The sequence below is a fragment of the Lissotriton helveticus genome, chromosome 3_1 (assembly GCF_964261635.1).
Source record: "Lissotriton helveticus chromosome 3_1, aLisHel1.1, whole genome shotgun sequence".
NCBI classification, from domain to species: Eukaryota; Metazoa; Chordata; class Amphibia; order Caudata; family Salamandridae; genus Lissotriton; species Lissotriton helveticus.
In genome coordinates this window covers 1,748,380,270-1,748,397,016 of record NC_136061.1, presented here as the reverse complement: position 1 = coordinate 1,748,397,016, position 16,747 = coordinate 1,748,380,270, and the positions used below count along the sequence as shown (strand labels likewise).

The following is a 16,747-nucleotide window of genomic DNA, read 5'->3' as shown; positions in this document are numbered from 1 at the left end:
GAAGACTCTTCCAGGACAACAATGTGCGATCATCCGGACCCAACACTAGGCGGCGATCTAATGCTAAGATATGAATTTAGCAGCCCACATGCCTCGAACGGGGTGGCAGAGTGGGCTAAAGAACGGTGATGGATTAAACCCAGATCGTTGACTGGGTGTGAGTGTTTGATTGGTTCAGATGCTCCGTCCATCACCACCCCCTTTTGTACTGCTTTGTTCGCCATAAGTTGGCAGGGTATGCTCAGACGTTGAGTCCCTTGCTCACTTTGCCACTGGATTCAAGCAAGCCTGGCTGAAGATAGCTGTAATGCCAGAACCCGGTAGTAGGAAGCTTGATTCCGGTCCAGGGAAGGCATGGCTTGGCAGTTCGGGCTGGACTGTTCCCATGAGGCACAGGGTCATACTGATCAGTTGATTTGCAACTAAATCACCTTCCTGCAGGATCGCATCAATGTCAGGCCTGTCATCTCTGGGGAGCTTCTGTGCAAATCTGGAAAGGGAGTCCCAGAGAGACCTGTTGCAACGTCCCAGCAAAGTTGCAGCACTAGACCTCTTCATAAAGGCTGATGAAGCTTGCATGCTACCTGCCGGCTCACAACTCCATCGTGACTGGACGACACTGGACGTCTCTCCAGGTAAGCGCACACGCCAGCACAATCTTTTTACTTAATGCTTTAACTATGCCCGTTCTTACCCGGCTCTCCCATCCCTTTCTATAGGGAATTTTGCCCTCTTTGAAGCGATCGTTTTTAAATTACTCAACGCCTCACAAAGGAAGCCGATTCTGGTAAGCCTACCCCCATTATTCCACACGTCCTTAGGCTAACTGCCGTTAGTTCACGAACCCTGATAGTTTTACTTGTACAGGTTCTCCATCCCTCGAGTCACTTTTTGCATGATACCTGTTCGAGAGCCTTGCTCCACCCAGGCTCCTTAACGGTAAACGCATCCCTGCTGCTATTCCCAATTTCACCCACACCATGGCACACTTTTAACCGTCGTTTAGCTCACCCCATGTCGCAAATTAATCGCCGCTTTGCATTTACGCCCTTTTAGCTTACACAATGTTGTGGTTATTTTTCTCACACAGTGTTGTAGGCTGTGTCTGCTTGAGTCACTCCGAGTAATCCATACATTGACCATGGTCCTCCAGTCGGTCTCTTGTTGACTATTTATCTTCAATATATTCAGCTAACGGCATTATTGGCCCCGCCTGATTCACGCTTCTCTATTGTCACCCCGACCCTGTTTCCACTCCGGCGTCACTTCGTGCCGTAGGCGGCTAGGTTAGACTCACCTCTTGCGTACCGTTCCAACCTACCACCCAATGACTCTCTCATTCCGGACCACGCAGTCCATTCAGTTTTGTCACAAACTGCATGCCTTTTCACGGGCAAATAAATGAATCAACACCCTGCTGAGCTACTCGCCCTTCTGTATTTTTATCTCATTTTTATCTCCCTCTTCCCTTTTCCCTTTTCTCCCTTTGTTTTTTCCCCTAGGAAATTGAGGCTTGTATCTATTAGGCATTTAATACATGTCCTGATGAGCATCCCCAAAATGATGTAGTGGGATCGAACGCTGTCGACATTATTGCGCACCTTATACGTTTATGAATCGTGTGTCATTTGTTATGTAAAGGTGTATGTTCTCTGTTCCACCATTGAAACTGTGATAATAACAGTAAATTAAGCTTTTTGCCTAAAAAGCCCTTTGGGTTTAACGTCTACCTACTGTACGTCTCCTGAATGTTAAGTAAGGGTACAGGCTTGTGCCCCACCTTGTAAATTGCTGATGAAATCGTTGATATTCCCAAGAAGTAAATATTAGACCTCTGTCCGGCTGGACATGTCACACCAATATAGGAACTACTGTGTCTATATTTATTAAATTGTGTATTTTTCTTGTAAGGGACCACTGTTGTTTACAAAGAATTGACTCCCAAGGTCCCTCGCTAACTATATTGGGTGCCCTTGTTGTTGTTAAATATATCTTTAAAATTGAGGCCACTCGAAGGGAGACTGGGGTGAGAAAAATGTCCATCAGTGGTTGGATAATGACCTGGGAGCAAAGGCAGCAAGGGTCTTGAGGTTGACCTATGATGTAAGGTCTCAAAAATGACAGAAGAGGTTATAGGCGGAGATGGAATGTCAATGTTAAGCTTGGCAGCACCTCTCACTAATACCTCATTGAAGGTATTAAGATCATCTACTGGGGATATTCTTACTGGTGGCGTATCCATAAGAGTTGGTGAATAATCCCTCTTAGATGAATGAACATCCGTAGATCATGTAGGAAATATGTGGTGCTAGCGGTGGTGTGATCTAGGCCTCTGAGGTGTTAGGACATGTGTAATATATCACTTGGTCTGTCCCTCTGGTAATACCTACTCCGCAACCTGGTTCTGCACCTAGCAGTGGCATCTCTACATTATCTGGGTCGTGATGAAGGTAGAGAGGTAGAGTCTGCCATACGAGCTAGAGGAATCTTGGCCAGTAGCAGTGGTGTCTGGGGAGGAGAACACAAAGGTGAGCATGCTCGCGAACAATGCAAATCTGGGATCTGTGGGACGGGCCATTTGAAAACACTTTCTATCCACCATGAGGAGAGGTGAAGGGAAGCTTGTGAAGCCTCCGAGTGATGGCTGGCTCTTTGTCTCTGCCTAAAAGAGGGAGAGGAGGCTCTTGAGGAAGCAGACGGAGCCCTTCCCTGAGACTGCCCCAAATTTGCAGGCAAGGAATGAGGCCTCAACGCCGACCGGCGCCTTCTCACCTGTGATGGACTATCTAGGAGATGAGCACCTTGATATTGGACGGTGTCTGATTGCCGCCAACAGAGATGTGCGCCTCGACGTCAAACGTTACCTAGATGATGTCGGCGGAGGAAGTGTAGGTCTCTTCGTCGAACGGCACCTGGTTGATGCCAACGGAGGCATATGCCCCAACATCGACCATCATCTGGTTGACGTCGACAATGGTGGTGTATGCCTGGATGATGAACGTCACCCAGTTGACGCAGACGGTGGAATTGTGTCTCGATGGCGAATGTCTATGTGACGTCTATGGAGGAGATGCATGTCTCGACATCGAACATCGCCTGGTTGAAGTCTACGGAGGAGATGTAAGTCTGGATGTCGATCGCAGACCGCCCAACGGTGGCGATGAATGTTTCAACGAGGAACTTCACTTGGTTGATGTCGACGGAGCTGTGGTGTGTCTCAACATCGAAAGTTGTTGCTGTGACGTCGAATGGCGAGCAAGGTTCACTGCCGAATGGTGGAGCAGTGGTGAAGACCTGTGATGTCCTCTCAATGCGGTGACTTCGACATAAATGTCAACGTCGATGGTAATCCTTCAAGGGAGTTTCTCAAAATCGGTGGTCATTTCTTCGCCGCCGCTGGTGGTGGTATCGGAGGCGAGGAGTGCCTCGCAGGCATCTTCAATGTTGAGCCCGATGAAGAACAAAATAGGTATTGTTTTACTTCTGGAAGTAGATCTTGTCCTTTTCTCATACCTGGTAAGATATTTGCCCCTAGGAACCTTATTAAAAGAGGTTTATGGGTATCCTCCTATTGATTTTTTCTGTCTTTCCTGAAGTCCATGAAGACTGATTTTTTTAAAGTTCACCTAGAAAAAACTGCTGGCCATGGTGACAAGACTTAGGCAGCTAGGTAGCAGGCAAACATAATATGAAAACTGAATGACGATCTGCCTTTGCCTTCTTTTTGCCACAGGCACGGCACTTGAGAAAGAGAGAAGTCATTTTTGACAGAAACAATTGTATGTCATGAAAAAATTATTCCTCACTCAAGATGAAGAAAATTGCAAAGTGGAGCTCTGTAAAAGTAGTTAGTGAAGAGATTTTTGAGAAAAAAGTTTTTAAAAAAACGAGGGAGCTCTGTAATTTAGGGTCCCCACAGAAGGAGCCAGAAAAAAACTGACCTGTGACCTTTGAGGCATGATGGACTACAGAAGGTCCTGGCGGTCTTAAAGGCTCAGTGCCAGTTTTCTTATGTTATGCTCCTAATGCAGCCTATTGGCTAACAATGCCTTTGTTTTCTCTCCAATAAAAGCTGTATGTTGCATTTTCTGCTCTCTTATTCAATTTTTCAAAATTGCTTGATACCGATAAAAGATTAATTAGATTAACACTAAATGTAAATTGGGGATTTTAATCCCTTGATATAGGCTGCAATGCGGCGGACCTAGAGAGCTAGGTGTTACGCTGGCACGTGTCTAGCGTTTCCCAACTGTGTGCCGGGCAAGCTTGTGGCAAAGAGAGTATGGGGTCAGAAGTGGATACTGCTGTAACAACATTGCGACTCCCCTGAGCACTGGACTACCTGAGTGCAGCATTGTGGGACTGGTAGTCCCCGAAATCGGCACAAACAGAGAAAACCAGATGCAGGTGGGTCTTCTTAACCACTTGGAGGAGGAGCCCTAATAACAACAGAAAATGGGGAAACACGCATTGGGACACAAGCACCTGAGGAAGGCAAACGCCGAAACCGGTTGCGTTTTGCAGTTTTCTATCCAATAAAAGCTGTATGTTGCATTTTCTGCTCTCTTCAATTTTTCAAAATTGCTTGATACCGATAAAAGGTTAATTAGATTAACACTAAATGTAAATTGGGGATTTTAATCCCTTGATATAGGCTGCAATGCGGCGGACCTAGAGAGCTAGGTGTAAGCTGGCACGTGTCTAGCGTTACCCAACTGTGTGCCGGGCAAGCTTGGGGCAAAGAGAGTATGGGGTCAGAAGTAGATACTGCTGTATCAACATTGCGACTCCCCTGAGCACTGGACTACCTGAGTGCAGCATTGTGGGACTGGTAGTCCCCGGAATCTGCGCAAACAGAGAAAACCAGATGCAGGTGGGGCTTCTTAACCACTTGGAGGAGGAGCCCTGAAAACAACAGAAAACGGGGAAACACGCATTGAGACACAAGCACCTGAGGAAGGCACACGGCGAAACCGGTTGTGTTTTACCCAAATAAATGCAGCCTCTGAAATCCCGCAGAGTCCTTTGATTTTTTTTTACCGCAAGGAGGGAGAAGCTGACAGGATATTACACGCTCTGCCTGTGGAGCGTACAAAGGACCCTTTCGAGACAAGAGGACACGGTGAACACGGGCAATCTCTGAATTTAACCAAAGCATTGGACGAACCGTGACCCGCCACGATCCCTTACCTGGTGCCCTAAAGCTGCTGCAATGCGGCGGACCTAGAGAGCTAGGTGTAACGCTGGCACGTGTCTAGCGTTTCCCAACTGTGTGCCGGACAAGCTCGTGGCAAAGAGAGTATGGCGTCAGAAGTGGATACTGCTGTAACAACATTGCGACTCCCCTGAGCACTGGCCTACCTGAGTGCAGCATTGTGGGACTGGTAGTCCCCGGAATTGGCGCAAACAGAGAAAACCAGATGCAGGTGGGGCTTCTTAACCACTTGGAGGAGGAGCCCTGATAACAACAGAAAATGGGGAAACACGCATTGGGACACAAGCACCTGAGGAAGGCAAACGCTGAAACCGGTTGTGTTTTACCCAAATAAATGCAGCCTCTGAAATCCCGCAGTGTCCTTTGATTTCTTTTTACCGCAAGGAGGGAGAAACTGACAGGACATATATATATCCATGGAGGATTGACAAGCCGGATGTGCGCGTGGAGGCCCATTGGTGGGCTTGAATCAGACAGCGGCACATAACTGAGGCACTCACTACAAGACCCACAAACCAACGCGGACTCATTTGAGTTGCCCATTGGAGGGCTCATATTTTTAAGTGGGAGGTGTGGCCTCTATGCCAAAATGACTGTCGCGCCGCTGAAGAGTGCAATGAGCACGAAACACGTCCGGCGTGAATCGACAGGCATGCTGTAAACTGGATCCGCTCGCCGATCCGGCTTTTACCTCCTGAAGGTTGCTGCAGTGGATGTCAGTGTGCGTCTCCAACTGGTGGGAACCTTGGAGCTTTGATATATACATATATATATACACATATATATATATATATATATATATATATATATATATATATATATATATATATATATATATATATATATATATATATATATATATATATATGTGAGTGTGTGTGTCTATTATAGTACTGAGTACATATTTTCTACTATTTATATATTATATAATTAATTACATAGTCCGGGGACCCCGCACGTAAAGAAATATTCAATGCTTGTGACTATTGATGAGGATCCCCTGGAAGAAAAGGAATATGCTACTTACCAGTATGCATCTGTTCTTGGCATGTAGAGCAGCAGATCCACACACTTTGCATTAGATTGCCATCTGATGTTGGACTCTGGTGGTTGCACCTTGTTGTTGTCTTGGAAGAAGTCTTTGTAGTCACGAGATAGGGGACTACTCCCTTGGACGATAGTGCGCATGGGCATCGACTCAATCCTCAGATTGTTTTTCGCCATGATGGGAAATGATGGAGTTAGTAGAAAAGAAAGGATGTCCATGTGTGTATATCTAAGTAATATAGTACTGGAACAGATACAGGTCCCGGGGAGCTGGGTGGGCGTATGTGGATCTGCAGCTCTACATGCCAAGAACAGATGCATACTGGTAAGTAGCATTTTCCGTTCGAGGCATATGAGCTGCAGATCACACACTTTGCATAGACTGTACAGCAGTATCTCCCTTAGCGGTGGTCACCTGTATCGGCTGCAGTAGTTTGAAAGAGTGTTTTAAGAACAGTTTGGGCCACCGAAGCTTGTTGCTTAGCCTGCACGTCAGCACAATAGTGTTTAGTGAAGGTGTGTATTGTAGACCGTGTTGCTGCTTTACAAATGTCTTCTAGGGGAATGTTCCCTAAGAATGCCATGGAAGCCCCTAGTTTGCGTGCTGAATGCGCTCTACGGGGAATTGTCAACGTGCGTTTGGCTTTTTGGTAGCATATTTGGATACATTTAACAATCCACCTTGCAATCCCAGCTTAAGAGATGGGATTACCTTTATGAGGTGGGGAGAAAGCTACAAACACAGGTAACTCTACCGATTGGTTAAGGTGAAAAGACTTTAGGAAGGAATTTTGGATTGGTTCTGAGAAAAACCTTGTTATGATGTATTTGTAAGAAGGGTTATTTTATGGTTAAAGCTTGGATCTCACTAACTCTTGTGAGAGAGGTGATTGCGATAAGGATAGCTACTTTCCATGTGAGGAAGTTCACATTTATGTAAAGGTTCAAATGGGGGTCACATGAGCCTAGTAAGTACAATGTTGCGATTCCACATCGGAGAGGGTGGTAATCTGGGAGGAATGATTCTTTTAACACCTTGAACGCTATGGGGATTTTTCTCCTGTGCTGTAACTTTACAAACACCATTATTCATGACGAGCTGGGCTCGTCATGAGCGTAGCAGGAGGCTACTGCATGACGAGCCCAGCTCGTCATGAGCGTGGAAGGGGTTAAGGCCCTCCATAAAGGCTTTGATTGCTGGGACCCTAAACAGTGACATGTGTTTTCTGTTTTGTAAGTAAGCGGCAAGTGCTGCTAGATGTAGACGTATGGATGAGTATGCTACATTACATCTTTGCAAATGTAGTAAGTAGCAAATTATGTTCTGGATAGACACATCCAGTGAATTGATATGATTGTTAGAGCAGTAAATGGCAAATCTCTTCCATTTTGCGGCATAGCAAGCTCTGGTGGTAGGGCACCTGGCTTCTTTAATGATGTTCATACTGTCTGGTGGAAGGTTAAGGTAACCGAACTCTAGGACTTCAGGAGCCAGATTGCCAGATTCTGTTGAGTTGGATCGGGGTGCCTTATCTCTCCATGGTTCTGCGTTAGTAGTGATGGGGAGAGGCATAGTTTTTGGTGTGGGACTAGTGAGAGTTCCAATAGTGTTGTGAACCACAGTTGGCATGTCCATGTGGAAGCCACTAGGATCAATTGTAGAGACAATTGTTGGAGCTTGCGTACCACTAGTGGAATCAGTGGGAGTGGCGGAAAAGCATACGCAAATCTTCCTGACCAGTTCATCGCCGTGGACAGCGGGTGAGGAAACCTGGCGGCGAAGGTTGGGCATTTTGCATTTTCGTGTGTGGCAAACAGATCTATATCTGGTTGGCCCCACATTTGGAAAAATGGTAGAAGGACTTGTGGATGTAGTTCCCATTCGTGAATCTGTTGTGTTTGTCGACTTAACAGATCTACAATCTGATTGTGAACTCCTGGAAGGTGTTCTGCAAACAGGTATATGTTTTGTGGAACGGTACACCTTCAAATGTTCTGTGCGAGCTGGGACAGCTGCAGAGAATGTGTGCCTCCTTGTTTTCGCATGTAATACATGTCTGTCATGTTGTCCGTCCGGATGAGGACAGCCTTGTTTTGTACATGGAGTAGGAATGATTTCAGTGCTAGGAATATTGCTAATAGTTCCAGATGATTGATATGGAGCACTTTCTGTTGAGTGGTCCATTTGCCTTGAGTGGTGTGATTGAGGAGATGGGCTCCCCTTCCTAAGAGTGATGCGTCTGTTGTGAGAACGATCTGTGGAACTGGATCCAGGAACGGCCGCCCCTTGGATAAGTTTGTTGTGTTCCACCATTGCAGAGAGCGATGTGCGCGACTGTCCACCAACACCAGATCTGTAAGTTGTCCTTGAGCCAAATTCCACTGATGTGCTAGACATTCCTGAAAGGGACGCATTTGAAGTCTTGCATAAGGTACAATAAATATGCAAGATGGCATCATGCCTATGAGTTGCATGAACACTCTGGCTGGTAGAGAGTGTTGTGTTTGAAATTTGGTAATGAAAGCTTGTATAGTGGCTATCCTGGCTGGACTGGGATACGCTAGAGCTGTGGAAGGGTTTATTGTGACCCTTTGATATTGATGTACATGAGAGGGCTGGAGATGCCACTTGGTGTAGTTGATTGTGAATCCCAAGTTGTGCAGTGTTTGGACGGTCTGATGAGGGTGTTGAATGACTTGGCTTTTATTAGCCAGTTGTACAGATATGGGAAGACATGGATTTGTTGTCTTCTTAGGTGTGCTGCTACCACTGCAAGGCACTTGGTAAACACTCTGGGTTGCGGTGGTGACCCGGAATGGAAGGACTTTGAACTGATAGTGTTGTCCATCCACTACGAACCTTAGATACTTCCTGTGAGAAGGATGTATGGGAATGTGGAAGTAGGCGTCCTTGAGATCTAGTGTTGCAAGGAAGTCTCCTTGTTGGAGCAGTGGTAGCACTTGTTGGAGAGTGATAATGTGAAAATGATCCAAGTGTATATACAGATTGAGGGGCCTGAGGGCGAGTACTGGCCTTAGGGTCCCATTCTTTTTGGGGATTAGGAAATATAGGGAGTAAACTCCTGTTCCTTGATGTAGTAAGGGGACTGGCTCTATGGCTTACTTTTGAAGCAGTGAGAGAACTTCTTGTTTTAACAGTGTAAGATGTTCTGTGGACATTGGACGCTGCATGGGTGGTATGTTTGGGGGGAGCGGTTAGTTCCAGGCAGTAACCATATTGATACTTTGTATTACCCACTTGTCTGTTGTGATGAAGTTCCAGACAGGTAGGAACTGAAATAATCTTCCCCTAACCGGAGTGGAATGGCCTGGGGGGAGTGGAGGGAAGTCACTCTTTAGCGGCAGGGGAGGTGCGAGTGCTATTGTTACCATGACCTCTCCCTTTGTTATTCCCTCTGTATCCTCCTCTAAAATATCCTCTGTTGGGGGATGTTTGGGTGGTGTTTTTGAATGAAGATGAGGTATCTGTACCCATGTTTTTAGAGGCTCATCTTTAAAAGGAGCGACGAAAGGAGCCACGTTTGTGTGGGGACCGCAGTGCTCCCATGACTTTGCAGTCTCTGTGTCTTTCTTCATCTTTTCAAGAGTAGTGTCCACAGCCGGTCCAAAAAGGTGTTCTTGATTGAACGGCTGATTTTAAATGGTTGTCTGGACCTCTTGCTTAAAGCCTGAAATGCATAGCCAGGCAGGTCGTCTAAGCAGTACACTTGTACTGATGGACCTAGAAGCAGTGTCTGCTGCATCCAAGGGCGCATTTAATTGGAGGCATTTGTTATCAATTTTCCCTTTTGAATCAGGTCATTTGCTTGAGTTTTGTATTGGTCTGGCAAATGCTGTAATAGGGTTTCTAGCTGGTCATAATGGGCCCTTTCATATCTAGCCAGCAGTTCCTTGAGTGTTGGCTATGTGCCAGTGATTGGCCGCCTGCGCAGCTACCCTTTTGCCAGATGCCTCTAGTAATTTGGATTCTTTATCGGGGTTGGTGTATCCCCCGAGGTTTGTGAATTGGCGTGCTTCCTAGAGTTGGAAACTACTAGTGAATCCAAAGGCAGCTGTCCTGTGATATACGCAGGGTCGCCAGGGGCAGGTCTATATTTTTTATCTATTCTAGGATTAAGAATCCTGGCTCGTACAGGATCTTTGAATATGTCAGGGGCATGTTTAACCCCTTCCACGCTCATGACGAGGTACGCCTGTCGTACGCTCATGACGAGCTGAGCTCGTCATGTAACGCGGTAATTGCGAATCTTTAGCGCACAGCGGTAAAACGCTTAGCGCGGATGAGGTTAATGACCCTTTAATCACTGGTAATATTTGTACTGTTTTTTGGGACTGTTCAAATGTATCTAAAAGGAAATCTTCCTCTGGTGTGTCTGAGTGCATGGTCGCACCGTGAAAAACAGCAGCTCTATTAATGAGTTGCCAAAAACCAATATTGTCGTCTGGGGGGGAGATGGTTTTGTTGGGTATGGCTGGGGGCTTGGGAGGTTTGCTAGATCTATTGGGTTGATGTAATCCCAATCGTCCTGCGGTATATCCATGAACGGGTCATTAGGGTGTCCCCCTCCCCCCCCCCCCAAGCCATCATCATCATCATCATCATCATCTTGTGGTGGTGTATCTGGTAGAGAAGTTACAGGTTGCAGTGGTGTAACAGTTTTAGGGTGAGGAAGAGGATTAGAAGGAAAGACAGGAGAAGGAGGCATAGGTGAAGTGGCATAGTCCTTCTTCGTGACAGGCACTGGAGTGTCTGAGTCCTTCTTGTTGGATGGCACAGCTGTGTCATGTCCTGTTTTGGGATTAATGTATATCTTTTTCTGTTTGGGATCGACAGGATCTGGATGAACCAGTTCCTCTTCCTCGATAACTGCTTTCGGAGCAGTTTTTTTCGGTTTCAAGCAGGATTGAGTTTTGTGTTCTTTGGCCTTAGGGGGCATGATAGAATCCTTTGGCTTGTTTTTCGGATCGGAAGGCTTGGGTTTCGGAGCCGAAAGGTGATCTTTAAGCTTGGAAGTGTTCGAAGCTGTTTTATCTATAGGCCTCGAGGTGTTAGGGGCCGATTTGTCATTTGGCCCAGAAGTAATCGGAACCGGTTTCGGAGCCGAGTGTTCTTTTGGCTTTGGTGCCGAAGGCGCCGGTGGGACTATTACATGCGGTTTGCTCGGTCCCGGCTACCGGAAGACCTGTATTTCTTTTTCGGAGCTTGGACCGGGGGCAGGGTTTCTGAAGTGTGCTTTCGGTCGCGATTGGGGCCAACAGGCGTAGTCTTGACCAGTGCCTTCTGTTTTGGTGGTGGGGCAGGGGCAGGGGCAGTAGTACTCACTCGTTGGCCAGGAGTGATGGGGTCGTCTGAGTCTTTTGCCTCTGAAACGATTTCCAGATCTTTGGAATCTTCTTCTGGGACACCTGGGCCTTCGTCGAAGATGTCCACTGGTTCTGGAGCTGATCTGTGTGCACGATGTCTCGTCGCGCCCGACGATCTAGGATAGTCTTTTTCGATTGAAAAGAGGCGCAGGCTTGGCAGCTGGACTCGTCATGTTCTGGCGAGAGGCACAGGTTACAGACCTTATGATGGTCACTGTGTGGGAACTTTGCTCCACACTGGGGGCATTTTTGAAAGGCGTCCTTTCCTTGAGCCGTAGGCCTTAACGGCATTGATAGGCCCAGCGGACCGCGTCGACAACCTGAATCGAGCCGAAGAACAGCGAGTCGAAGACTTGAATGTTTGAAGTCAATTTTAAGAGTTAGAGAAAATGTTTGCACGTTGAAAAAGTTTAAAAATGAAGTTTCGAACCGGTGCGCAAAAGTTGCATCCGAACCCAAAGGCGGAAAAAAACAATCTGAGGATGGAGTCGATGCCTATGTGCACTATCATCCAAGGGAGGAGTCACCTATCTCATGACTACAAAGACTTCTTCCAAGACAACAACAAGGTTCAACCATCCAAGCCAAACACCAGACGCCGATCTAATGCAAAGTGTGTGATCTGCAGCTCATATGCCTCGAACACAATCTTCTTGACCCTACCCATTCAGGTTTAAGCCTCAACACAGTACTTGATCCACACTCTGGACCATGTCTGACAAGCTTAGGCAATCAACGATCAGGGTGGGGGTGCATCACAGGCCTTTCCTGATCGCTCCGCTGCTTTCAATACTGTCTCCCACTTTGTAGCTCTCTGGTAGCTGAAATACTTCAGAATCTGTAGACAAGCCCTTGGTTGGTTAGGCCACTTTCACACAGACATAATTCAGATTCTTATAGATCTCTCTTTCCACACCTCCCCATTTCCATCTGCTGTAGACTACTTCAGTCCTTTAAGTTACCCGGTATTTAATATTTACATCTCTGAGGCCTCCACTACCAATTGTTTGGATTTCAATTAAGTTTCCTACGTGGATGACACACAAATCATTGTCGCTATTATCAGAAAATAAATGACATCACCAAAACTCTTTTCCAGGAATATCCGTCAGCAGTTACCTATTGGATGAACTCCAAATGTCTGAGGTGGAATAATGTAAAAACTGAGGTTCTTCAATTTGCAAATAATATTGGTGTACAACAACAGAGTGGCCTTGACATGTTTTCTTATTTTTCAGGTGCTTATTTTCAGGTGCTTTTCAAGATACTCCCATTTCTTCGTCTCCCGTCACTTAAAATAGTAATTCAGGTGTTGATTACCTTCAGGGCGGATTATGGTAATTCCTCATACTCCAATAATGCCTATAGATTGTTTAGAATACTGCTGGCAGACTGATTCTGGGTTTACCCAAAGCAACGTCAGTTAAAAGCCTGCTTGCATGACCTTCACTGACTCTGGGTATACAAGTATTTCCTGTTTGAAGCTCTGTGCTTTATGTATAAAGCTATACATAATGTAGGACCTATCTGCTTCACTCGTCAGAGACCCTCGCAGTTCCTTCGTTCTGCTTCCTTACGGCTTCAAGCCGTCCCAAAAACTAAGCAGTGCAGATAAGGGGAAAGGTCTTTCTCTACCCCAAACTTTGGAATTCCCTCCCTTCTCATATTCGAGAAATACATGACTATACTCTCTTAAGAAAAAATATTTAAACCTGGCTCTTCAAATCTCCATAACTTGTCTTGTCAGTCTACATTCAAAGTTCCTTGCAGCTAGGTCCAGTTATAGCGTCACGATACTCGCTGGGTAACAGTAGTGATCTACAAATCTATTTTCAATCAATCTTTACTCTGGGCGTGGCAATGATGTTGGGGACCACTAACCTACTGTAAAATGGATCATATTTCTGCTGAGTCGTACCATTCTATTCTCATTTGAGCCCTAGGGGCATGTATCCTTTCAGGGTGCCACAGTACTGCATTACAGCGCCCACTGCTTTCGCTTAAGTTCGGAGGTTGCAGATGTAAGCTCTAGGCATACTGTGGTATGCCAACAGTATGCGGATCACACATTTTTGCCTCTTTCTAGACATTTAAGTAAGTGCCCCAATTCTAATGGACTTTCATAGGTACTGGTCTGTCACAAAATTTCTGGATTCCCTATAGGCCTTTGGTGAAGGTTTGCATGAATAAAAAAAAAAGTAATTTCTGCATATGCCAGTCTCAATGAGATTTTGATGGCCATCCTAAAGGCACATAAATTGCTGAAACTGGTGGGTCACTCAAGGAGCGGCAGGATGACAAATGCAAATCATGTTCCTGATCTAGTAAAGAATGAACAATGGCCCTGACCTACTAATACATGAACAAAGGTTACCTCAGCTACTGTGACGACACAGAACAAGGCCGGATGGTCAGGGTCCAATGCTTCCATCTTCATTCCAACTTTGAACCCATTCTTGCTTAGCGGGAAGGACTGGTACTGTGGGGTGTAAAAAGAGAAAATCAATCAGACGTTGAAGAGAAGAGGATTATTATTTGGGGTGGTCAAGTGTCCACTTCATAGGATCACATATGACACACAAGTTATATATAGTAAACTTGCTCTCAATCCTTGGCAACGTGACAAGAAGCAGCCAGGCTTTAAACCAAGGCAACGTGTAAAGTATTTAAGGAGTGCATACACAGTAGAAAAGTCACACAAAACACAAAATTCCACAATATAAATAAAACAGAGAAAGCTGTTGCGAGTAAAATACGACTAAATTGACAACTGTCCAATAAGGGTACCAGGAGATATATATTTTTCAAAGATTCAAGTGAAAATAGTACCAAAAAAGTGCCAACCATATGGAAACAGTATATCGGGACCTAGGCGCAATTTGAGGTCGAACGAGATGGAGCCCTGGTCAGCTACAACAAGTAGATTACTCCGGGTAACAGCCTAGAAGTCAAAAACATATACAAAGTTTTTAGGTTCTAGTGAAGAAAGGGTCTTTGTTAGTTTTTGAGAAGAAAAATCCTCTGTTATTGGGACAGTATGGAAATTGTAGCCGTCACTGTGTAACTGAAGGCCGGATAGTTAAAGCATGTTCGTCCCACTGGAGCCCTGCAGCTTTGGACATTTTTGTCTGAAAATTTTTAAAGTCCCAACGCAGAATGGGTCTTAGATTTTTTTTCAGAGGTGCTGGGAGTCTTTCCTGGGATGAAGCTGAAATTCAATCTAAAGCTGTGGAACTACTGATTGGATAGTTTTTCCTCGCAGATCCCCCTGAAGCTCGAGAGAAAAAGTTTTTGAAAGTTTCCAAACTTTGTTCTGGTGCACAAACAATCACAGGAAGTACACTTCTAATACCCCTTTAAGAGCCTCTAACAGTGTCAGAAAGAGGCCAACCGCAAAGTCCAGACCAGGTCCAGTTGCCAGCTGGGCAGTTTCAGGAAATTGCCTCTTGCAGCTTATAGTGTCCCTGTAGCCACACATGAGGTCAAGCCAACTGACCCTTGATTTCCATGTCTTTGTCCTGGGTACAAGAGGGAGCAGGTCCAGTCCTTCAGGGCTCATCTCGAGGCACAAACAACAGATCTATTCCTCTTCTAATATTCCGCAGTTGAAGTGTTATGAGGTGGTACCAGCTAGTTCTTGGGAATGACTTCTGGGCAATGCCTAACCAGTGGAATAAAAGTTCAATGAGGTAAATCAACCCACATTTTCAGTAGTTCCTGTCTGCCCTACTGCAAACAAGCCCACAGTGCCTCTCACCCTCAACTTCAAGATTAGGAAGTCCTTCTCCCCTTATGCAGAGCCTTTGTGCCCATCCTGAGGGGCGACCAGGGTAATGAACAGCCCCCTGTCTATGAACACTAAATCCCAGTTCTGGGGGTAGCTCTACTCCCACTGGGTTTGGTGTCAGTCGGACTAGGGGGACAAAAGCAAGGCCCTTTTTAAATGTGTCCTAACATTTGCTTGTGACAGGACAGGCCCCTGTGATATTAATTAAGTTCCTGGGCCCACCACAATTGCTCTTCCTTCCAGGTGAAGAAAATACCTCCCCACTCTCATGCCATTGTCTCTGACAGCAGTCTTCACATTTCTTTCACTTCTAATTCAGGCCAACTATAGACTGAGCAGTTGCTGGCGAGCGAATGCAAATTTGTTTCCAGCAGTTTCTGGCAGGGTAAATGTAACTATCTAAAAGTTACATTTACAATATATTTAATACAAATCCAACCTCATCAGTAGATTGTATTTTTATTAAATATAAAAATAAGCCTTTGAATAGAGTCTGCAAGCACACAAGACGCATGGTCAACCAAGACCCCATAACCAGTAGACTTGACTATGGCAATGCACTCTACATCGGCATCACCAATCAGCCCACCTAAAGAATCCACACCATCCAAAACACAGCCACCAAACTCATCCTAGACATCCCCAGAAGCGCCCACATCACACCCTACCTCACTGAACTACACTGGCTACTCATTCAGAAATGTCGCCAATTCAAGCTGCTCATCCATGCCTGCAATGTCCTCCACAACACTGGGCCAGCAAACCGAAACAACAAACTTCAACTCTACAAACCTTCCAAACAGCTACGTTCTAGCTCTCTCTTCCTCACACAGGTCCCCTGCATATGTAGAAGCAAGAAAGGAGGAAGCTCTTCTCCTTTGAGGGCAAGAAGTGGAATGAACTTCCTCAAAACATCAGGGCAGCTACTTCATTCCTTAATTTCCGCAAGAAACTGAATACCTGGCTGTTCAACTAGGAGCAGCACACGACCTACATTCCTGCACCAGCGCCTGGATGCCCTCATGGCTGATATGCTGCGCCATATAAATTCACATAACATAATACGTGTTTCACTCTTAAATATTACGCATCCTAACTTGCGGGCAGCAAGGTGGGCTGGGGATGACCTGTTTAATATTTAAAATCACGTCCTCGGTCCTCGTTTGGTTGCGATGGGTTTTTCCCCGGATGGCCTATGCAAGCGTGGATGTGGGATGAGTGCTACGTTCCTTCACATTATTTGGGAGTGTCCGAGGGTGGCTGCCTATTGGACTGCGGTGCTTGCGGTGATGGCTGACGTGACTGGAATTGCA

The 16,747-nt window shown here is 45.8% G+C and overlaps 1 protein-coding gene across 4 annotated transcripts in view; it reads right to left on the bottom strand.

Annotated features, from left to right (window-relative positions):
- Positions 1-16,747, bottom strand: part of L3MBTL3 (L3MBTL histone methyl-lysine binding protein 3) — a 473,146-nt gene that overhangs the window by 234,206 nt on the left and 222,193 nt on the right. For all 4 annotated transcript variants that reach the window (XM_078682529.1, XM_078682531.1, XM_078682528.1 and 1 more), the window contains exon 8: positions 14,022-14,126. In XM_078682529.1, the coding sequence (XP_078538655.1) occupies positions 14,022-14,126 (105 nt within the window). The remainder of the gene's footprint in view (positions 1-14,021; positions 14,127-16,747) is intronic.